Below are 23,274 nucleotides of genomic sequence, written 5' to 3'. Positions count from 1 at the left end.
GGACTCAGGGCTGGGGCAGAGGGTTGGGGGGTGAGGGCTCTGGGGTGGGGCCAGGGATGAGGGGCTTGGGGGGCATGCTGCCCCGAGGCTACAGCGGCCCTGAGCACCTGCCCGGCGCGCAGCTTAGAGGGAACTCCAGCTGGCAACCCGAGGTGCGGCCGGCACCCGGGTCGGGGCGTGTACATGAGCAGTTACGGTACCAGGGGGCCCCATGCCCAGCCCCCCGCCGGCCCCCGGTACCTGCGGGCACAACGGGCAGCGCGGCCTGGCTCTGCCCATGGGCGTTTTTGGCAGCGCAGGACACGTTGGCCAGGGCCCCGGCCGGGCCCCGCAGCTCCCCGCTCATGAGGGGGCCCCGCGCCCACGAAGTCGCCTGCAGCTCTGGGCCCTCGAAGTCCCCGGGGAGGGTGCGGTTGGGCAGGCGCCACTCGAGGCGGGGCGGGGGGTTCCCCTCGGCCGCGCAGTGACACGTGGCCGCCCCCCCCGGGCCCGCGGCCCCGCACCGTGCAGTTCCCCCACGGCAGCAGCTCCGGCGGGTCTGCAACGGGACACAGGACGTGTGGGGCACCCAGCCCAGATCCCCCGGCCGCCCCTGAGCCAGCCAGTGCCCCGCCCAGGGGCCGGATCGGGGCCAGCGCCCCCTAGAGGGGAACAGCCCTGTGCCCCACTCCCTGCCACCCAAGCCTTGGGGTTGATTGGGGGCCAGCACCTTCCAGAGGGGAAAAGCCCCATGCCCCATTTCCTGCAACCCTTAGCCAGCCCCCCAACCTGGGGCCGGCACCGGCTAGAGGGGAAAGACCCTGGCTAGAGGGGAAAGACCCCGTAGCCCCTTCTGCACCCCCCGATCCAGCCAGTCCCCTGTCCCAGGAATGGATCGGGTCCTGCGCCCCCTAGAATGGAAAGGACCTGTGTCTCATTCCGCACCCCACTGAGCCTGCCCCCGCCCTGTGCCCGGATCGGGGCCGGCGCCCCCTAGAGGGGAAAGACCGTGCCTCATTCCCCACCCCACTGAGCCCACCCCCGCCCTGTGCCCGGATCGGGGCCGGCGCCCCCTAGAGGGGAAAGACCGTGCCTCATTCCCCACCCCACTGAGCCCACCCCCGCCCTGTGCCCGGATCGGGGCCGGCGCCCCCTAGAGGGGAAAGGACCCGTGCCTCATTCCCCACCCCACTGAGCCCACCCCCGCCCTGTGCCCGGATCGGGGCCGGCGCCCCCTAGAGGGGAAAGACCGTGCCTCATTCCCCACCCCACTGAGCCCGCCCCCCGCCCTGTGCCCGGATTGGGGCCGGCGCCCCCTAGAGGGGAAAGGACCCGTGCCTCATTCCCCACCCCACTGAGCCCGACCCCCCCCTGTGCCCGGATCGGGGCCGGCGCCCCCTAGAGGGGAAAGGACCCATTCCTCATTCCCCACCCCACTGAGCCCGACCCCGCCTTGTGCCCGGATCGGGGCCAGCGCCCCCTAGAGGGGAAAGGACCCGTGCCTCATTCCCCACCCCACTGAGCCTGCCCCTGCCCTGTGCCCGGATCGGGGCCGGCACCCCCTAAAGGTGAAAAGACCGTGCCTCATTCCCCACCCCACTGAGCCTGCCCCTGCCCTGTGCCCGGATCGGGGCTGGCGCCCCCTAGAGGGGAAAGGACCCATGCCTCATTCCCCACCCCACTGAGCCTGCCCCTGCCCTGTGCCCGGATCGGGGCTGGCGCCCCCTAGAGGGGAAAGGACCCATGCCTCATTCCCCACCCCACTGAGCCCGCCCCCGCCCTGTGCCCGGATCGGGGCCAGCGCCCCTAGGGGGCAGGGCCCTGCGTCCCGTTGCCCCCTCACACTCCACGTCGAGGTGCGCGGCGGGCGAGTCCTCCCCCAGGCCGATCTCGTTCTCGGCGGCGCAGCGGTAGGGCCCCGAGTGGCGCCCCACGGCCGGCACCGTCACCTCGGGGCCCCGGCCCAGCCCGGGCAGCAGGGCCCGGCGCGGCCCCTGGAACCAGCGGTACTCGGTGGCCGGAGGGTGGCTCTGGCTGGTGCATCGCAGGGTGACGCTGTCGCCTTCCTTCAGCCGGGCCGGCCCCACCACAGCCACGGCCGCGCCCCGCGGGCGATCTGGGGGGAGGGGGCACATTGGGGGGAGCCTGCCCCCACCAGCCACCCCGAGAGCCCAGAGCTCCTCCCGCCGCCGGCCTTCCCCGCAGCACCCCACCAGTCCTCTGGGCCAGCCCCGCCCCCTCTGGGGCCAGCCCCCACCGCGAGGGGAGAGCCCCCGCCCCGCCCCCTGCACCACAGCGCCCCCTGCTGACCCCCCGCCCCGCACCACAGCGCCCCCTGCTGACCCCCCGCCCTGCCCCCTGCACCACAGCGCCCCCTGCTGACCCCCCGCCCTGCACCACAGCGCCCCCTGCTGACCCCCCGCCCCGCCCCCTGCACCACAGCGCCCCCTGCTGACCCCCCGCCCCGCCCCCTGCAGCACGGCGCCCCCTGCTGACCCCCCGCCCCGCCCCCTGCACCACAGCGCCCCCTGCTGATCCCCCGCCCCGCCCCCTGCACCACAGCGCCCCCCTGCTGACCCCCCGCCCCGCCCCCTGCACCACAGCGCCCCCTGCTGATCGCCTGCCCTGCACCACAGCGCCCCCTGCTGCCCCCTGCACCACAGCGCCCCCAGTGGCTCCCCGCCCGCACCGCCCTCTGCAGCACGGTGCCCCCTAGCGCCTCTCACTCACACTTGACCTGCAGGTACAGCCCGTTGCGGGCCTGCTGCTGGTTGGGGAAGGTGGCCGTGCACTGCAGGAGCCGCCCGTGGTCCTTGTACAAGGGGGTGTAGCTCAGCTCCGACTCCGCCCGCCAGCCGCCCCCCGCCAGCCGCTCGTGCCTGGTCGTGGCTTTGCCCCCGCCGGGGCTCCAGCCCAGGCTGGGAGGGGCCGAGGGGCAGGTGTGGCGGACAGAGCAGGTGATGGTGGCTTGGTCGCCCTCGATCAGCACCCCGGGGTCGCTCAGCATCAGCGGGTCTGGAGTGTCTGGGGGAGACAGACGGGGAGGGTGTTACAGACGGCAGCGAGCGATCGCCCTCAGTTTCAGCCACCTCTGGGGTGGGTCACAGGGGCTGTTTCTACAGGGGCGCCTCGCCCGGCACCAAGATGCAGCCGTCTCTGGGGTGGGGCAGCTGTTTATACAAGGATCCCTCACTAGTGCTGAGATGCAGCTGCCTCTGGGGTGGGGGTGCAGGGACTGGGTTCTCCCCCTGGCTCTGGGAGGGGAGTGGGGTCTAGTGGTTAGAGCAGGGAGCATTTCTGAGGTCTGTGCTTTTTAATGGCTGGTAACGGAGGAAGCAGTTTGAGGGGGAAGGGCTGGGCCCAGCCTGGGGCAGGGGGAGGAAGTGGGACTCTGGGGGGCTGTGCAGGGAGCTCTGTGTTTTTCCTTGGTGCGGCGTCTGCTCTGGTCCCCACTAGCCACCTGGCAACGAGCCCTCCCCCAGCTCTGCCGGTGCCCCTCGCCCAGCATTGAGATATAGGGAGGGGCGGCTCTTTATACAGGCATCCTGCAATGCGACTGTCTCTGGGGTGGAACCCTCTGCTGCCAGCCTCCCTTTGGCCGCATCTTTGTGCCCCGGGGGGCTGCCCTGTGTGAGGTGGGGGGTGTCCAGTTACCTGCCACCTCCACCCGGACTGTGACGTCGTAGAAGCGATGCCTGACGGAGTCGGGGTTGATCCAGACGTAGTAGCTCATAGCGTCCTCACTCTGCACGGGGCTTATGCTCAGGGTGCAGTTCCCCATCTCCGGATCCCCCAGCAGCTGAGTCCGGGCCTGGTACTCGGCCAGCACGCTGGCCGTATCCTGGCTGTTATAGATCTCGGGGTAGCCCCGGCTCCGGTACTGGTACCAGACCACGCTGAATGGACCGCCCAGGGACTCACGGGAGCCGGGGTAGGTGAACGAGCAGGGGATGACCACACAGGAACCCTTCAGAGCCCGGATGGTCCCAGGGAGTGAGGATCTCCAAGAGCCAGAGGCATGGCTGTAATACAAAGCTGGAAAGACAGAATGTAGCGCTGAGATGCAGCCACCTCTGGGGCGGGGCAGCTGGGGAACAGCCACACATAACGCCACGCAGGTATGGCTCTCCTGGGGCTGAGATGCAGCCACCTCTGGGGCGGGGCAGCTGGGGAACAGGGATGGCCGCGACTTACCTTCCAGCAGGGCCAGCAGGAGGTGCTGCCACGTGAGGCTCACAGCGTGACGGGCCTGGGGGGATCCGGCCATGTCGGGGGGATTCAATTCGCACCCCAAGTGTCCGTCCCCTCCCCCTCTCTGCTCCGCAATGCGAGGTCAGTTGTGAAAGCTGGGGCTGGAGAGAGAGCCGTGGGTTATAAGTGGAACTGATCTAGCCTGCATCGAAGCCAGCCCCCCCCCCCCCAACTGGGAAAGGCCCCAGGCCCCATTCTCCACCCCCGAGCCAGCCAGTCCCCACCCTGGGGCCAGATTGGGGCTGTGCCGCCTACGGGGGGCCCCGTATCTCACTCACCCCAGGACTCGCTCTCCCTTTGTACTCCTCTCCCTTTGCTGTCTCTCCGCCCGGGGCAGTCGCAGCCCAAAGCCCTTTGGCTTCCTTAGGAAAACCCGCAGCTCGTGTTGCTGGAGACAGTCCTGGCTGGGAAACTGGGGTAGGGGGTCACCCCGCCCCGCATCACCCGTCCAGCTCCTCCCCTAGGAGAGACCCCGCCCCCACCCCAGGGAGCTGCTCACTCCCCTCCATCCCCTGCCCCCCCCATCTACAGCAGGGAAACTGAGGCAGCAGCAGAGCTCAAAATATAGCCAGGACTCCTGGGTTCTCTCCCTGGCTTTAGGAGGGGAGTGGGGTCTAGTGGTTAGAGCAGGGGCGGGGGGGTCATCAGCAGCTGGGCACGGGCTGAGCAGACACAGACGGAGGTCACATGACCCAGCACAGTCCCCGTCCCCCACCACCCAGCTGCTGGCCGCTTGCCCAGGCCTGGCTCGGGGGAATTCCCGGCCTCTGCATGGACCCAGGCCTCCCTCCCCCATGCACCCCATCTCCCGCCCATATCTCCCCATACAGTCGCAGCCCATCTCCCTCCACCCACCCATCTATCCCCACCCACTCCCTCTCCCTACCCCCGCCCACCCCATCTCCCTACCCCCACCCACCCTATCTATTCCTCCATCCCCCATACACCCCTCTATCTATCCATCCCAATACACCCCCACATGTATCCCCATACATCCCTCTGTCTATCCATCCACACCTCTAATTATCTACCACTATCCATCCCCCCCACCCCCATCTAGCTATCTATCCTCCCCGCCCCCCCTCACCCAGCTCTGGACTCCCATACCTCTCTCAGGGCCCAGTCACAGGCTCCTGGTCAGTTTCACTTTCCTGTAGCAATTTCTGGTCAGTTTCACTCTCCCCCCTTGGCCTCCCCTTACCCCATCTGGGCCCGATTTCCCGCCCCCTGCCCCCCTGCTCAGGGTGGCTGATGCTGTGAAGGGGAGTGATGGCGGGGGTCAGTCCTTCAGGGTCTCAGCCAAACCCAGGGGAGGGGGATAGCCAGGACTCCTGGGTTCTTGCCCTGGTTCTGGGGGAGGGAAGAGGGTCCAGGGGTTAGCGCAGGGAGGCTGGGACCCAGGACTCCTGGGTTCTACCCCTGGCTCTGGGCGAGGGGGTTCTGTGGGACACACCCCACCCTTCCTTCCATTTCTCCTCCCTTCACCCCCATATCCCCCCTTCACCCCCAACTTGCTGCGCTGGGAATTCCCGAGACCCCCTCACCAGGCAGGGACGGCGTCCGGCCGGACCCCAGCGCCCCTAGAGCTGGCCCAAGCCTGGCTCTCGCTGTCTTGCTCTTGCCCTCGTTTTCTCTCCGTCCGCTCTGCGCTCCGGCCAACTATAAATAATTGCTTCTCTGTCGCCCTGGGGCCCGGCTGAATCTGTGAAGCCGCAGCTTCCACTCCCGCCCCTTCCCCACATCTGCCCTGGCACATGCCGTGGAGGGGCATCGGGGGTGGGGGGACACTCCGGGGCACCCACCCCATACACAGCTCACTAGCCCCTGGGTGACCTTTGGGCTGGCATTGCTGGAATGGAGCAGGAGAGAGACAGAGTGGGAGTGTGTGTCCATGTCTGTGTCCCCTTCCCTGCCCCAGCAGGCCAGGCAGAGCGTGTGTGTGTGTAAGAGACATGCTGCGGGTGTGTTTGTCACACTGGGCTGGTGTGACACCGTGGGGGGGGTCACACAAGGACACATTCATAGGGCAATGGCCTCCACTTGGAGCGGTCCCCAGGCACCCATAAGGAGACCGATTAACACACACGCAAATTAGGTTGAACAGTTAGAGCTCCAAACGGAACAGAGAGCGGGAAGAGGTCGGGAGTGAGGGGCACCGGCAGAGCTGGGGGGAGCCCAGGGCTGGGCTGGCAGGGGGCTGCGGGTCGGGAGTGAGGGGCACCGGCAGAGCTGGGGGGAGCCCAGGGCTGGGCTGGCAGGGGGCTGCGGGTCGGGAGTGAGGGGCACCAGCAGAGCTGGGGGGAGCCCAGGGCTGGGCTGGCAGGGGGCTGCGGGTCGGGAGTGAGGGGCACCGGCAGAGCTGGGGGGAGCCCAGGGCTGGGCTGGCAGGGGGCTGCGGGTCGGGAGTGAGGGGCACCGGCAGAGCTGGGGGAGGGCTCGTTGCCAGGTGGCTAGTGGGGACCAGAGCAGACGCCGCACCAAGGAAAAACACAGAGCTCCCTGCACAGCCCCCCAGAACCCCACTTCCTCCCCCTGCCCCAGGCTGGGCCCAGCCCTTCCCCCTCAAACTGCTTCCCCTGTTACCAGCTATTAAAAGCACAGACCTCAGCAACACTTCCTGCTCTAACGACTAGACCCCACTCCCCTCCCAGAGCCAGGGGGAGAACCCAGGAGTCCTGGCTCCGAGACCCCCCCCCCCCACTAGACCCCACTCCCCTCCCAGAGCCAGGGGGAGAACCCAGGAGTCCTGGCTCCGAGACCCTCCCCCTCCCACCACTAGACCCCACTCCCCTCCCAGAGCTGGGGAGAGAACCCAGGAGTCCTGGCTCCCAGCCCCCTGCTCTCACCCAGGGAGGGAGGGGCTATTACCCAGCAAGGCCTTTGCTGATTGTGGTTAATGATTGAGTCAAAGGTTGCTCAGGAGAGAGGTGACATCCCTGCCGGGCCGGGAACAGCAGGGCTCAGGGACTGTACAGACCCAGCTAGGGAACAGCTGGACCCAGGTAGGACCCACACCACTGCCCGGATGTGGGATGGGGTCTAGTGGTTAGAGCAGAGGGGGTTGGGAGGGGGCCTGGACTCCTGGGTTCTATCCCAGCTCAGGGGAAAGTGGGGGTCTAGTGGGTTAGAACGGGGGTGGGGCTGGGAGTTCAGGCCCCATGGCCCAGATCCAGCCCTCACCTTGTCTGCTGGCAAGGGGGCGGTTAGCTCCCGTGTGTGTGTGTGGTGGGGGGGTCCCTCTCCCTGGGACAGGGCTGAGACTGGACACACTCAGTTCACAGGCAGGGCCATGACACTGAAGGAGCCCAGAGAGAATCCCCCACTGGGGCTGGATCAGAGCTGGCGCCCCTGAGAGGTGAAAGGCCCCGTGCCCCATTCCCTGCCCCCCCACCCAGCAGCCACGCCACCCCCATCTCAGTTACTGGAGGGCTGTATTAGTGGAATGAAGGTCAAGTTGTCAGCTCCTTGGAGGAGTGGAGATAAGACGCCCCGCCCTCCCCACATCACCATCCACCCCTTCACTGCCCCATTCCCTGCTCACTGAATAAGGGTCACAGGCCACCTGAGCTGCCAAGCCGGGATCAGCTGGGTGGGTGACTGGATGGGAGACCAGCTGCAGGGTCGGGGGCTCTCCCCCAGCGGTCAGGGCTGGCCCCAATGGTGCTAGGGGGCACTGTGCTGCAGGGTGGGGCTCAGGACGGGGCACTCGCCCCTCCAATTTAGACTATGAATAGCATTTTCCTGGCTCTGGGAGAGGAGTGGGGGCTAGTGGTCAGAGCAGGGGGGCTGGGAGCCAGGAATCCTGGGTTCTCTCCCTGGCTCTGGGAGGGGAGTGGGGGCTAGTGGTCAGAGCAGGGGGGCTGGGAGCCAGGAGTCCTGGGTTCTACCCCGGCTCTGGGAGGAGAGTGGGGGCTAGTGGTCAGAGCAGGGGAGCTGTTAGCCAGGAGTCCTGGGTTCTCTCCCTGGCTCTGGGAGGGGAGTGGGGGCTAGTGGTCAGAGCAGGGGGGCTGGGAGCCAGGAATCCTGGGTTCTCTCCCTGGCTCTGGGAGGGGAGTGGGGGCTAGTGGTCAGAGCAGGGGGGCTGGGAGCCAGGAATCCTGGGTTCTACCCCTGGCTCTGGGAGGGGAGTGGGGGCTAGTGGTCAGAGCAGGGGGGCTGGGAGCCAGGAGTCCTGGGTTCTCTCCCTGGCTCTGGGAGTGGAGTGGGGGCTAGTGGTCAGAGCAGGGGCGGCTGGGAGCCACGACCCCTGGGTTCTCTCTCCATCTCTCCCCAGCAGATGCCTGCCCCCCAGCATTTCCCCCAGCTGATCCAGCAGCACCGGGAGCCCCTGCTCCGCTGGCTCCAGGGGAGCCCCCAGCCCCTGCTGCGTCGGCTCCACGACAGGGAGGCGCTGAGCCAGGCGGAGTACTTCGCCTTGCTGGAGACGGCCCCTCAGGCCAACCAGGTCATTGCGCTGCTCGAGTGGGTCAGCCAGGGGGCCGAGCGGAGCCGGTGCTTCCTGGAGGCGCTGCGGGAGCTGCAGGAGGAATATGGTGCCGAGCTTCAGCAATGGCTGGAGGAGAAGTACCCTGAGAAAAGGAGACCGTGGCCTCCACTGCAGCCAGGTACGGGGCCCCCCCTCCCGGGGGTGCCAGTTCCCACCCAGCCCAGGGCGGGGTGCTGCCTGGCTTGCGGGGGGAGAGGCACGGGGGGCTGGATCTGAAATTTGGGGGAAATCACAGGAACGCCGAAACGTTCCGCCTCACGTCAGCCTTGACGGGGCACGGACTCCATCGCTGTGTCCTGGTGTCTTTCCCGTCCCTTCCTCCAGCTTCCGCCTTCAACCATCCCTCCGTCTACCCGGCTTTCTTTGATAGCCATCCACCTGGCCAGCCGTGTTTTTATGTCCCTCCAACCTGCCGTCCCTACAGCCTGTTTGATATCCATCATTCTTCCATCCTTCTGTGCCCAGCCAGCCTTGCCATCCACCCAGCCCTTCTCTTTTTCCATCCACCCATCTGTCTCTATTTCCACCCACCCATCTCTATTTCCACCCACCCACCCACCCATCCAACCTTCCACCCATCCAACTTTCCATCCATCCTTCTTTTACAGCTACCCATACATACATCCAATTATCCATCTTTATATCCATCCATCCACCCACCCATGCAACCTTGCACCCAGCTATCCATCCGTCACCGGGTTCTCTACTCACCCCTGGAGCGCCTCCTCCTGGCCGCTTGGAGGATTAGCGCTTTCCAGGTCCGATGCCCCTTCTGCCGTGGGTAGGGCACCCTGCTGCCTCTCTCTCTCAGACTCCAGGTGCTCTCCCTGCACAGCTCGGCCCTCTGGCAGGGCACTCGGGGGTTTCCCCCTTCCAGGGCATCAAAATCTTTCCACAGTAGCTGTCTCCAGCTGTCTTCTCAGTCCCTGCCCAGGTGGCACCACTTCCCCGGGCCCGGCCTCTATTCCCGTTCCAGCCCAGCAACCTCCTGATCCACAGCCAAGGTCTGCCCCATCTCAAACCTCGCTGCCCTTTCCCTGCCCCTCTCTCCGGCTTCCTTCCTTCCCTCGCTAATGTCCAGACAGCGGCTGCAGGTGCCTTCCCTGCAGCCCCCTTTGTTAGGGGGCTTATTCCTTCACCCGCTTACTTCCCTGGTCCTTCTCACATGAACAGAGAACAACAGTACCCAAAGTCCAAAGGTGCAAACAATTCGATGTTTATTGGGGTGAACTTCCAGCAAACATGATTCCAGTTTCCTTCCTTAGTGTCCCCCTTCCCAGCTCTGACACCACAGAGCCTTACACCTGTGTCCCTGTTCCCATTCCCCCCGCCCTTAGCAAAACCTGATTCCAATTTCCTCACCCCCATTCTCTGTTCCCATTTCCCCCTTTAGCAAAACCTGATTCCAATTTCCTCACCCCCATTCCTTGTTCCCATTTCCTCCTTTAGCAAAACATGATTCCAATTTTCTTACCCCCATTCCCTGTTCCCATCTCCCCCACCCACACACCCCTCCACTTCCTGATTGACTGCAGACTATATAGTAAAACTTGAGTTTGGCTTAGCTATACCTTAACCAGTCATTTTCCTGAAATTTAAGGAACCAATCCTAACATATTGTAACATGATTATGTAACCGATGATATCCCACCACCTTAATTAGTTTACACCCAGCAAAATTAATTATACAGCAGACAGAAACAATCACAGAACCAGACAGAGATTATACAGACAAACAATGGGGAAATGGGGCCGACAGTGACAGAACACCGAAATGAGGATTTCACACCCCAGCTATTGAGAAGTGAGTTCTTGCCAGACAGGATGCTATCAAACTAAGTTGCCTTTTACATCTTCTAGGCACTTCCCTTTCTCTGGAGGCGATGGGCACTATCAGGACAGGATTGTATCCTAACAGCCCCAGGGCACCTTCTTTCAATGGGACTAGTTTGGGATGTGAGGAGGTGCCCGGTCGCTTCCCAGCTTATGGCTGCCTCTGCTGCTTAGCCACAGGCCTGAGCCTAAGAACAGGGCCTCAGACTGTCACAGTATGAAAAGGCCCTTACACCGGCAGCCAGCGATTTTGAGTCTTTCTTTTATACCTCTAGAATTAGCTAAGTGATAAGAATACACCTCAATTCTTAGAGTATCGGCCTTTACAGACAGGCCTGAATATCTATATCCTAACACCCTTCTGCTGCCAGCTTCCTGGCTTTATCCCACCCCGCCTGTTCCCGCTCACCAGGCTCCATTACCAGTCAGGGGTTACTTTGGCACCCAGTTCCCCTCAGCTGTGGCCTACCCGGTTACCTGGCCCCTTCTCAGCCTCATCCCATCTCCTTTATAGCTATCCCTCCACACATCCAACCTTTCTCCCAGCTAACCACCCTTTTTATATCCATCCATCTCTTTTATATCCCTCCAGCCATGCATCCAACCTTCCATCCATCTACGCATCCAGCCTTCCACCCATGCAACCTTCCACCCATCCATCCATCTTCTTTATAGCCATTCCTCCACACATCCAACCTTCCATCCATCTACCCATCCAGCCTTCCATTCATCCTACCTTCCACCCATCCATCCATCTTCTTTATAGCCATTCCTCCACACATCCAACCTTCCATCCATCTACCCATCCAGCCTTCCATTCATCCAACCTTCCACCCATCCATCCGTCTTCTTTACGTCCATCCACCCGCACCTCCAGCCTTCCATCTGTCCATCTTTCTCTTGTATCTATTCATCCATTTGACTCTCCTTTTGATATCCATCCAGCCACACATTCAGCCTCCTTTCTTTAATATTCATACAGCCAACTCTCTCTTTTTATAGGCATCCACCCAACCAACCACTATTTTGATCCCCATCCATCTCTTTCGCAGACAATCCCAAACCTCCAAAATCCAACCACACATTCCTGAGGAAAATCCTGCGGAAAAACACCAAGAAATATGAACCAACCCCAGAGCCGCCAGGTGAGACTCCCCCACCACCCCCACCCCACCAACCAACCTCAGGAACAACACCTTATCAGTGAGGGATCATCAGCCCAAGACATAGGCTGGGAGGGGAGTGGGGTCTAGTGGATTAGAGCAGGGGGGGCCGGGAGCCAGAACTCCTGGGGTCTCTCGCCAGTTCTGAGGCCACAGCAGGATGTCATGGAGGAGGTGTGGGCAGGGAGAGGCTTGGCACAGCCCAGCTCTGGGGCCCGGATCTGGTTCCTCCACCCAAGCAAGAAGTACACTTGTCCCTTGTCCGACAGGTGGGGAGCGCACCGGGAACCTGAACTTCCGAAAGGCTCCAAGCGCCCCGCTGAAAGGTATGGAGTGAGGGCGCTGGGGAGGGAGGTCAGGGTGTTGGGAGGAGGGGAGAGAGTTGGGGTGACAGAGGGGCCGGGGAAGGGAGGGAAAGTTGGGGGGGAAGGGACAGAGAGGTTGGAGAGAGGGTTGGGGGCAGGGCCAGGGCTGGTGGGTCGGGTTAGGGGAGTTGGGAGAGGATCTTGGGGTTGGGGGCAAGGCAGGGGCAGAGATGGGGGTTGAGGGGAGGATTTGGGGGCAGAGATGGGGGAGTTGCAGAGGGATTGGGGGCAAAGATGGGGGTTGAGCGGGGCCTGGGGGAGCGGGGATTGGGGGGGAGAGATGGGGGAGTTGCAGAAGGACCAGGGGCTGGGAGGGCTGGAGGAGATGGGGGGCAGATCGAGGTGTGAGGGGCAGGTCCAGGGGGCAGGAGTGCAGACACATGACCCCGTCCCCCGCTTCTTCCCAGCTGTCCTGCAGCGCCACCGGGCCTCCCTGCTGCTGCACACCCAGCAGCTGTGCACTAACACCTGTGACGTCCGCTCCTGCAGCCCCCTCGAGATCCGCTACACCCCACTGCTGCTGCTGGACCACCCCGGCCCTGCCGCGCCCCCCGGGCACGAGCACCTGGCCCTGGCCGCCCGCCGCACCCGCCTCCTCCCGCTCCATGCCCCCCGCCGGCTCCCCCTGCGCCACCTCCTGGCCCCGCTGCCCACCGAGACCCAGGCCCCCCGCCGGGTGGCCCTGAGCGGCGCCGCCGGCATCGGCAAGAGCGTGACCGTGCAGAAGATCCTGCACGACTGGGCTCTGGGCGCGGCTTTCCAGGGCCCCCTCTGTGCCTTGGATTTCTCCTGCCAGGAGCTCAGCCTGGTGCCCAGCCCTGTCACCCTGGAGGGGCTGATCTGCGCCAAGCGCCCCCACCTCCAGGAGGTGCTACCCGAGCTGCTGGCGCGGCCCGGGGACCTCCTCGTCCTCGTGGACGGCTTGGATGAATTCCGGCACCCGTTGGACGGCGGAACTGCCCGCCACCGGCCCGGCCACCCGGCCCACGTCAAGGAGCTGGTGCGGGGACTCATCGACGGGACCCTGCTGCCCGGGGCAGCCGTCGTGGTGACGTCCCGGCCGTGCCCGGCCCTCTCCGGCATCCCCTTTGATCGCCACTTGCTGATCCTCGGCTTTGACGAGGACCAGGTGGAGGACTACTTCCGCCGGTTCTTCCGGGATGCCGAGCGAGCTGCTGCCGTGCAGGGCTACATCTCCGGCCACCAAGGCTTAGCCGGGCTGTGTTTCATCCCCCTCTATTGCTTCATTTTGTGCACCGCCCTGGGGGAGTTCTTCCCTGCTCGCCAGGCGGCTGACCCCTCTCCACCCACCACCATCACTGAGGTCTATTGCTGCTATTTGACCACCATCCTGGGGCACAGCTGGTCTCCGGAGCCGGGCGCCGGGCAGCTGGTCCTGCGTCTGGGGCACCTGGCGTACGCCACCCTGTTGGCCGGGAAGATCCTCTTCACCCCGGCTGAGCTGCGGGAATTCGGATTCAACCCCCAAGACCTTCCGGGCACTTTCTTCAACCCCATCTTCTCTGGGGAAGACCAGCAGGTCTATTGCTTCTTCCACCTGACAGTGCAGGAGTTCCTGGCCGCGCTGTACTGCGTGGCTGCCCTGGATCCTGGTGCTGAGGACCTCATGCCCTGCCTGGATCTCTGGTGGGAGGGATCAGCTCAGCGGGATGGGGACCCGGAGCCCTCCTGGACGTCACCAGGCGAATCCAGTCTCCTCAACTCCACCCGGCAGCTCCTGAGGGGCCACCAGTCTCGGTGGGACAATCTCCAGATGTTCGCCAGGTTCTTCATGGGGCTGCTGACCTCCAGGCTGGAGGGGAGGCTGAAGGGGTTGGCCGGAGGCTTCTCCGGAGACGTGCTGGGGCCCGTGGCCGACTGGCTGGGGAGGAAGCTCAGAGGAGACACCGAGCGGCGCCTTCTCTCGCTCCTGCACTGCGTGGCTGAGCTGCGCCAGGAGGGGGTGACGGGCCGGGTGGCCCGCGAGCTGGAGGACGTCAACCTCTTCAAGGTGACCCTCAACCCAGCCGACTGCGCCGCCCTGGCCTATGTGCTGGGGGCCTCGGAGCCCGGGCGGGTGAAGAACCTCAACCTGAGTTACAGCAACCTGGGCATGGCCGGGCTGCGCAGGATCCGGGGGCTGCTGCACCGCTGCGAGACGCTGCAGTGAGTGTGGGGGTGGGGGTGCATGTGACACCCAGGACTCCTGGGTTCTATCCCCAGCTCTGGGAGGGGGCCTAGTGGTTAGAGCGGGGGGGGGGGCTGGGAGTCAGGACTCCTGGGTTCTCTCCCTGGCTGTGGGAGAGGTGTGGGGGTCTAATGGTTAGAGCGGGGGGGGCTGGGAGTCAGGACTCCTGGGTTCTCTCCCTGGCTGTGGGAGGGGTGTGGGGTCTAGTGGTTAGAGCGGGGGGGGGCTGGGAGTCAGGACTCCTGGGTTCTCTCCCTGGCTGTGGGAGAGGTGTGGGGGTCTAATGGTTAGAACGGGGGGTGGCTGGAAGCCAGGATGCCTGGGTTCTATCCTTGGCTCTGGGAGTGGAGTGGGGTCTAGTGGTTAGAACAAGGGGCTGGGAGTCAGGACTCTTGGGTTCTTTCCCCAGCTCTGGGAGGGGAGGGGGCCTAGTGGTTAGAGCAGGGAGGCTGGGAGTCAGGACTCCTGGGTTCTATCCCCAGCCCTGGGAGGGGAGGGGGCCTAGTGGCTAGAGTGGGAGCCAGGACTCCTGGGTTCTGCCCCAGACTCCGGGAGCAGGGGTTACCCGGTGCTCCGGTCCCCTCTCACGCTGTCCACTCCTCCACAGGCTGCGCTATAATTCTCTGGACAAGGAGGCAGCCGTCATCGAGGCCGAGGTGCTGAGATCCCCACAGTGCCAAGTGAAACGGCTGCTGTGAGTGACCCAGGGCGGAGGGCGGGCTGGCTCGGGGGCAATGGGGCATGGGACCTTTCCCCCCTAGGGGGTGCCAGCTCTGAACCAGCCCCAGCATGGGGACTGGCTGGCTCAGGGGGGCAGGAAATGGGCTTTGGCCCCTCTAGCTCCATATGGGAATTGAGTTTGCCAGGTCTCAGCCCATTTCCCAGCAGGAACAGGGACCATCTTCCCATCTCCGATACTAACCGACCCCTTTGCTGGCAGCCCAAAAGAGATGCCAAGGGCTGGCTGGGCTACGGGGAGCGAGCCCCCATCTCTGGGGCAGGGGAGCGGGACGCACCCAGAGTCATCGGGCTGGGGGGGATTTCTGAGCCATCAGGTGGATCCTGTCACTCTGCTTCCCCGCAGCCTGTGCGGGAACTGTCTGGGCTCGGAGGGGGCGAGGCGGCTGTGGGAGGCCCTGAGGGAGAATCGCACCCTGGAGGAGCTGTACCTGGACATCACCAGCATCACTGACAGCGGCCTGGACAACATGCTACCCTGCCTCCTGGCCAACAGCACCCTCCGGCTCCTGACGTGAGTGCCTGCTGCTGCCCTGCAGGGGGCGCTGTGCTGTGCTCTCCCCTCGTGGTCCGGACTGGCCCCGATGCCCCTGGGCGGCGCTAGGGGGCGCTGTGCTGCAGGGGGTGGGATGGGGAATCTCCCCTGGCAGTCAGGGCTGGGCCCAATGCCCCAGGGCAGCGCTAGGGGGCGCTGTGTTGCAGGGGGAGGATAGCTCAGTGGTTTGAGCATTGGCCTGTTAAACCTAGGGTTGTGAGTTCAATCCTTGAGGGGGCCAATTAGGGATCTGGGGCAAAGATTGGGGATTGGTCCTGCTTTGAGCAGGGGGTTGGACTAGATGACCTCCTGAGGTCCCTTCCAACCCTGATATTCTATGATTTCAGGGGGTGGGCTGGGGAATCTCCCCTGGCCGTCAGTTCTGACCTTAATATTGCATCTCAGCCCCGGGTGAGGGTCCTTGTATAAACAGCCTGCACGCCCCACCCCAGAGGCGGCCGCATTTCAGAGTTGAGTGAGGGATCCCTGTACAACCAGCCCTCGTGCCCCACCCCAGCAGCAGCCGAATCTCAGCGCCCAGTATATACAACGGCTCCATCCCTGCCAGCCCCTGGCGAGCAACCCCAATAAAAATCGGCCACTGCACCCCAGATGCAGCTGCATCTCTGCGATCCCCTGACTATTGTCCCCCGCCCCTGGGCAGCGTCGTGGGGAACCGGCTGAGCGAGGCTGGGCAGCAGACGCTGTCGGAGCTGAGCCGTCGCAAGCCAGGCCTGAAGGTGATCAGCACGTTTGAGAGCGACATGGGCCTGCTCCAGGCCTACCTGGACTGGGTGGAAGAGATCAAGGCCGACCCCGACCAGATGGACGCCGTGAAGAACGCCGATGCCTTGCGCTGCATCGTCTCCGTCCTCCGGAACTTGGACGAAGCCAGGGCCAGCCCCGAGGCCCAGGCCCGAATCCGAGAGCTGAGGAGAGAGATCAGCGCCCTCCTGGGGGAGAAGGAGTGAAAGGTGCTAGGAGCTGCAAGTCTCACTGCTAGGCTCCTTCCCGCCACCGGGGGGAGACACCCACTGAGATCCCCCGTGATGCCATCTGGGTAAAGCTGTAGGGTAACTAAGGTGTTTGAGGGAGCTGGAAACAGGACACGGGGTGTTTCCTCTCTAGGGGGTGCCGGCGCCCATCCAGCCCCACGTCAGGGGACGGGCTGGCTCAGGAGGGTGGGGAACGGGACTTTCCCCTCTCGGGGGCGCCGGCTCCCATCCGAACCCAGATTATTCCCATCTGAATGGCTGTGTGTAATGAACGGCGAGGTTCTCAGCTCCGTTCCCAGTAGGGCAGGCAGCCCCATCACACTCCCCACCCCATGGACATTAAGCATCCCCATTGCCGCTAGCCCCAGCAGAGAGGCTGAGGGGTAGATACACCGTGGAGTCTGAACCCCCTTCTCCCTCATCTGCAGGGCATGGAGATAAACTGGCAGAGGGTGTGGGGCGGGATAGGAAGGGTCTGCCTGGGAATTTCACAGCAAGAACTGGGACAGAACCCAGCTGCCAGCGCCTGGGAGTTACGGAGAATCCCTCTCATTCTGAGCACTATAGGGGACATGACACACGCTAGAACATATCTACTTCCCTGCCAAAGGGAGCAGTAGTGAGTACATCATCAGATCCACGGCTCCTCTGCTAATTTCAGTATAAACTGGCTCCAGGATGGGAATGTTTTTATATAAATCCCCCTTAAAAAAGGGGGATATTGGTAAATATTGGAAATAAATAAATTTGTATTACTAGTCATTGTATGTACTGCTGTTGCCCCTCAGAGCTCGAGGCCTGGGGGCTGACGCCGATGCCCCAGCATGGCGCTAGGGGGTGCTGTGCTGCAGGGAGCAGGGCGGGATGGGGGCTCTCCCCTGGCAGTCAGGGCTGGCTCCGATGCCCCTCGGCGGCTTATTAGGTGGTGCTATGGTGAAATATCGTCCCAGTTAGCTTAGGGAGTCTCTGGATGGATGGGGTAGAGGGTGACAGATCATCCCACCCCTAAATCCTGGGGTTGACCCAGTCTAGCCTGGCCCCCCTACTGCCCCCCATATTCCCTAGGAAGACCCTTCAAACTCCCCCAATGCCCTCTTCCCTACCCTGATACCCCACATCCTCTTGAACCATTCTCCCCACCCTATTCCCCATATTTGGGGAGTCCAATCCCAGTTCACCCCCAAACACCTGGCACCCCCTTCCCGGACAGCCTGGCGCCCCCTCCCTCTCTGCTGACCCAGAGACCTCAGGCTGGGGGTGTGTGGATGGAAAGGGGGTTCCGGGTGAGATTCCCATGTGGGGAACTGCCCCCACTTTTTGCTGCACGCTGGACCCTCCCTCCCCCCATTGCTGTGTATTAAGGGCCTAACCCCTGACCAGAGCTTGATCCTCTCCTCGGGGGTCCTGATCCTTTTCTCCACATGCTGGGGGCCTGATCCTGGCCTTTCCCTCCCCCACAGTGGGCTGCCCCCCCACAAACCAGATTAGCCCAGCCCCCCACTAATCCTGATAGGCAGCAACTGGCTGCTGGGCCAGCTCCCCCAGCCCAGGGTGGCCAGGCCAGGAGCAGCTGCCGGTGGGGCAGAGCCCACCCCCCATCTCCTATGCGCATTGGGGGGGGGGTCTGAGCTACCCTGGGGGGCCCAGCTGGCAGGAGAAGCTGCAGAGCTAGGAGCCTCTCGCCCCATCTCGCTAAGCCCCGCCCCAAATAGGCATAGGCCCCACCCACATCCCAATAAGCCCCTCCCCAGGGAACTATGGTTCCCTACCATCTATGTCACCGCCCCCCCTCCCCCAGTTATTTTCAGGTCCCGCCCCTCGCGCTCCAAGGCCACGCCCCTCTCCTAAGAAGCTCCGCCCTGGCTCCTGCAGCCTTTCTCCAGGCCCCGCCCCATCTCGTCACAAGCTCCGCCCTTCCCCCTTCTAGGCCACGCCCCACCGCGTGGCGCTGCGCGGTTCGTGCCGCCCACGGAGCTGGGACCATGGAGGGGCCGAGCGGGGCCGCCCAGAACGCGCGGTGAGGGGCGGGGCCCTGCCCTCTCTCCCATAGCCCCCCCCCCGGAACCCCCCTCCACTGCATAGCCCCCTGCAGCCAGGGACCCCTCCTCCCCACCATTGACTCCCCAGGAACCCCCCTCCACCCTATAGACCCCCCCAAACCCTCCACGGGACCCTCAGCTAGGGAACCCCCCCCCAGCCTCCCCCTCTGCTCCATAGGCCCCAGCCAGGAACCCCCACCCCCCATGCGATGCCTGACCTCACCAGCCCACCATGGGACCCCCCCCTCTGCCCATAGACTCCCCATGGGACCCCTCCAGCCAGGACCCCCCTCCACCCCATAGATCCTTCCCAGCCCCTCCATGGACCCCTGCAGCCCCCCATGACTCCGCAGCCAGGGAACCCTCCAGAGGGACCCCTCCACCCCATAGGCTCCCTGTCCCCCAGGGGACCCCCCTCTGCTCCACAGACTCCCAGCCTCCCACAGGACCCCCCAGCCAGGAACCCCCACAAGATACCTAACCTCAGCCCTGCACAGGATACCCCAGTCCTCAATGGGACCCCCCTGTCCCATAGTCTCTCCATGGGGCCCCCCACGCAAGGACCTCCAGCTCCCCACGGGATCCCCCAGCCAGGGACCTCCCCTCCAACCCACAGCCTCCCATGAGACCCCCCCAAACAGTAACCCCCACCCCCCATGGGTGCCTGACCCCACAGGACCCCCAGCTCTCCATGGGATCCCTCTCTGCCCCATAGACTTCCAATGGGGCCCTCCAGTCAAGGATCCACAGCCCTCCATCCCATAACCCGCCCCCAACCACAGACCACCTGTCTCCCATAGGAACCCCCATCCAGCCCCAGAGACTCCATCCACGGGAACCCCCACTTCAGCCCCATAGATCCCCCCCCCAACCAAAGACCTCCATGCCTCCCATCCAACCCCCTTACAGCCCCCAACCAGGGCATACTGCCCCACGTGAGAGCCCACCTTCCAGTTTAAGAGTCTCCCTTCCTCCAGCCCCACCCAGCCAGGGCACCTCCTCCCACAAACACCCCATCCACTGCCCCCCATGAGAAACCCCCCTCCATCCCCACCGGGAACCCCCATCCCAACAGGGATTCCATCAGCCCCCCCAAATCCTACACACACCCAGGGTCACCCCACAAACACGGCCCCCCAAATTCACATGCCTACAAACCCCCCCCCACGGGCCACCCCCCCCCCTGCACAGAATTCCCATCTCCTGTTGGAGCAAGTGGGGTCTCTCTGTCTCTGACCCCCTTTTCCATTCCCCCCGCAGCTCCCCCAGGCCCACCGAGCCCAGCCCCACGGAGCCGCCCACCTCGGACCAGACCGCGCTGGAGAAGATGCCCTCCTGCCCTACCCCCGTCTCTGCCACGCCTTGGGTCTTGGGTCGCCCCTCGGCCGGGGCCCTCTCCTCCATCACCGTGCCCGTCCGGCTGGACGCCCTCGCCTACCTGCTCAACAGCGCCCTCCTGGGGGCCTACTCGGCCTTGCCACAGGCGCCCCTCTCCAGCGGTCACGGGGCGTTGGCCACGGGCCAGGGCGGGCCTCCCCAGCATGCCCCGGGCTGCGGATGCCAGCCACGTTACTGCTGCGGCCCCCATCCGGCTCATGTGGGGTGCTGTGGGTCTGGTGCCATGGGGCAGAGCAGTGCCGGCTGCTCCCAAGAGATACCCGGGGGCCAGGGCGATTGGCAGGACTCCTCTGCGAGACGGGACCGGCGAGAGCCCCCGTTGCCGAGGGGCTGGGGGGAGAACTGGCGAGCAAGGAGGCAGAAAGATTTCATTCGCCCCTGGGGGGGGCAGAGGCCGTGGGGCGAGGCGGACTCTGCCCCACGGAAGGCGGGGCAGTGGGGCCCAGGGAGAGCCCAGGGCTCGGATTATGCAGCCAGGAAGCGGAGCCAAGATGGCTGCTCGTGGGATGCCGCTGGGGCGAAGAGATGGTCTGATGGGGGGGCGAAGAGATGGGGGTCCGGCGCAGGGGAAACCGAGGCAGCCAAAGCCACCAGGGAAGACTGGGAGGCAGATTACAGGGGATCCGGCGCCCGAGGGGGCATCTTGGAGAAAGCCAGGTCTTCCCAGCCCAACCTCCCAGCTTCCCAGGAAGGAGAAGACTGGGAAAAGGAGTATGAGGAGTCCCCCAAATCAGCCCCAGGGGTTTCCCCTTGTCCACAAGTGGCTTCGAAGGTTCAACCGGCCTCCCTCCAGGAGAGGACAACGCCCCGCCCAGCGAGCAAGGATGGCTCCTTCTCCAGCTATCTCCAGAACCTCTTCTCCGACCTGCAGGAGGGGTCCAGCGCCGTCTCGGAGCCGCGCCGGGGGAGAGGGCCCCCTGGAGGCGCCGCCGAACGTGGGACACGGCCCCCGGAAGGAGGAGGAGGCCCGAGTGGCCAGAGGCCTGCTGAGCTCGGCGATTTCGTGGCCGGATGCGTTGACGTCTCCAGAACCGCCCCGGAGAACAAGGACAGTGCGTGAGCCCGGTGCCACGGAAAGACCCCCCTGCGGGGGCTGGGGCCTCACGGGTCTCCCATGAAACTGGCCACCCATTGCTGACTCCACTAGCCCACCGGGCTCAGCCCGAAGGCCGCAGCCCTGGGCAGGGCAAGTTCTGCCAAGGGTTGGTTTGTTAATAACCCTGTTCTTTTTCATCCTCCAGCGGTCTACCCGTCCTCCTCCATTCCTAGCCCTCTACCCAAGATCCTCCATTCCTAACCTGCCCCAACAAGCCTTCTAACCAAGATCCTCCATTCCAAAGCTCCTGTCTTTCTCTGTCCAAAGGTTTTGATGTTGATTTAGGTTTAAATATGATCAGAAATGGGGGTTTGCCTAAAAAGCAACAGATGGAGCCAGATTTCTGTTGCGTTTGTCTCTTTGAATTTGTTACTTTCCAAGGTTTGGTTATGAAACAAACCCAAATCCCCTATCTTCTACCCCAGAGTGCCAGGTCACGGGGGTTTGGTGTCATTTTGTAACTAATTTGAACCTTTGCTTGTATGTCCGGGTTAGAAACCGAAGCTCAAAATTAGCCCCCCCCCGTATTCTGCAAATTAACGCTGTGGTTTGTGTCAAGTGCTTAGCATTGAGTGGATGCGTACGCGCAGGGATCTGCCGTGACCTGCCTCGCTTCACAAGGTCGGGGCCTAAATTTGTGATGTCAAAGGTCCGGAGATTAGTCCTGGGTTTAAAAATATATCTATATTCCATGCATTTTTACCCACACGCCCCCGAGCTCTTACTTTGTATCATCACGTTTGGAATTTCTCAAGATTTGTGGTTTTCTTTCTAGGTTTAAAGCCACCCCAAGAGCCAGGCTGTTTGGAAGTCTCGTTAGAGTTGACCCCCCTGACAGCGTTAAATTGTGTTTGCAAAGAGAGTTGGATTGTGCATTGTTTGAACACGTTGAAGTGTTTCTCTGGGGAGATTGAGTTTGAACTCAGCTCTCTGTGGAAGTCTGTATTGATTACATGGGTGAGCCAGTCGCTGGCCTGACTACACCAGAACTCGGAGTACAGTCGATTGATTGCTAAAATCTAGATGTTAGACATGCAATCGAATTTCTCTCGGCTGTGTAGAGATTGAAAAAGTGAATTTCACTTGTTGCATATGTTGTATGTGTCATATCTGCCGTATAACTTCTGTGCAATACAAAGGAAAAAATGGTGAATTTGACTTCCTGCACTGATGATTGAGTAATCATTCGAATACCCCATTTTCACCGCTGTGTATCCCAGAGGAATCGTATTGCACCTAGAATTCTGTCTTTGTGCTAGAGATTTATACACGGGTTTATACAAAATTTCAATCTGATTTGTTGCATCTAAGACATATACATGCAATCATAGACATTTGCCTGTTTAATGTATATAGCCCATGCATATATGATAGAGAGCCCCCCCAAAATTATATTGTCATGATCTACATGCAAAATACTTCTCCCCAAAATAATGTGTCTGCCATGTGTAGAGATTAAAATAGTGAATTGGGATGATTGCATCGGTATCCCAGAGAAATTATAGTGCCCAGAGAACTCTATCTTGTGCTATCGAGAGGTTTAATTTCCATGCGACTTGTTGCACATGTGACATAGAGGTGCATTAATAGAAATTCAGCGCTTTAATCTATATTGCATGTCCATTGTATCGCGTATCTGATGTATGTTGCACAGAAATGATGCTGTTGTGATCTCTGACAGGCTCTGTACTTTGTGTGGTGTGGAGAGGTTAAAAAGGGGAATTTGGCTGATCGCACGTATTTGTTGCATGGTCTATGGGAGTGCAGATATGCAGTCGGGCAACTTTGCCATTTTACTATAAAGCACAGAGAAATTACACTGTACTTAGCAAGAAGACAAGGGCGCTCTGTATCTCCGTATCATGGAGAGAAATGGTATCGTGTATGTGACGTCTATTCCAGCAGCGGCTTCTGACCCTGACAGATGATGCATGAGACGGGCCTGTGTCTGAACACCAGTGAGCGTTATTGTGGGATGATCACATGGTGTGTGTGTGTGTGTGGGGTGGGGGGGGGAGATATTTTTTACAAAGGCCCTGAGACGTTAAGAGCAGAAGATGCTTTCACATTCATCCTTAGAATCCGAGGGGCAAAGTGTTCCCCTTTGGTTATGGGGCTTGGGGGTCGTTAAGTCCCTGGTTTATTTTTTTTTTTAAGGGATCATTAGCATGGTCTGTGAGTTTTACCTCAAGAAATAGCCACCAATCT

At 62.5% G+C, this 23,274-nt stretch overlaps 3 protein-coding genes across 3 annotated transcripts; 2 read left to right on the top strand and 1 right to left on the bottom strand.

Moving 5' to 3' along the window:
• Positions 1-191: 191 nt before the first annotated feature.
• On the bottom strand, positions 192-4,325 carry LOC125626097 (B-cell receptor CD22-like). Its single transcript, XM_075123046.1, has 5 exons — positions 4,174-4,325; positions 3,634-4,014; positions 2,710-3,003; positions 1,823-2,095; positions 192-538 (listed from the first exon to the last, which is right to left on the bottom strand). Exons 1-5 carry the CDS (start codon positions 4,244-4,246, stop codon positions 192-194), a joined length of 1,368 nt encoding a protein of 455 aa, XP_074979147.1. The 5' UTR covers positions 4,247-4,325.
• Positions 4,326-7,153: 2,828 nt separating this feature from the next.
• LOC125625791 (NACHT, LRR and PYD domains-containing protein 12) lies at positions 7,154-17,262 on the top strand. The gene is made up of 8 exons (XM_048828295.2): positions 7,154-7,232; positions 8,507-8,834; positions 11,602-11,694; positions 11,982-12,038; positions 12,485-14,243; positions 14,873-14,959; positions 15,350-15,517; positions 16,203-17,262. Exons 2-8 carry the CDS (start codon positions 8,507-8,509, stop codon positions 16,507-16,509), a joined length of 2,799 nt encoding a protein of 932 aa, XP_048684252.2. The 5' UTR covers positions 7,154-7,232; the 3' UTR covers positions 16,510-17,262.
• A 1,208-nt stretch (positions 17,263-18,470) lies between these two features.
• C24H19orf84 (chromosome 24 C19orf84 homolog) lies at positions 18,471-23,044 on the top strand. Its single transcript, XM_075122753.1, has 2 exons — positions 18,471-18,550; positions 19,833-23,044. Exons 1-2 carry the CDS (start codon positions 18,516-18,518, stop codon positions 21,028-21,030), a joined length of 1,233 nt encoding a protein of 410 aa, XP_074978854.1. The 5' UTR covers positions 18,471-18,515; the 3' UTR covers positions 21,031-23,044.
• The last annotated feature ends 230 nt before the right edge of the window (positions 23,045-23,274 follow it).

Source organism: Caretta caretta, chromosome 24 (assembly GCF_965140235.1).
Source record: "Caretta caretta isolate rCarCar2 chromosome 24, rCarCar1.hap1, whole genome shotgun sequence".
NCBI lineage: Eukaryota > Metazoa > Chordata > Testudines > Cheloniidae > Caretta > Caretta caretta.
This window is presented reverse-complemented; position numbering and strand designations above follow the sequence as displayed.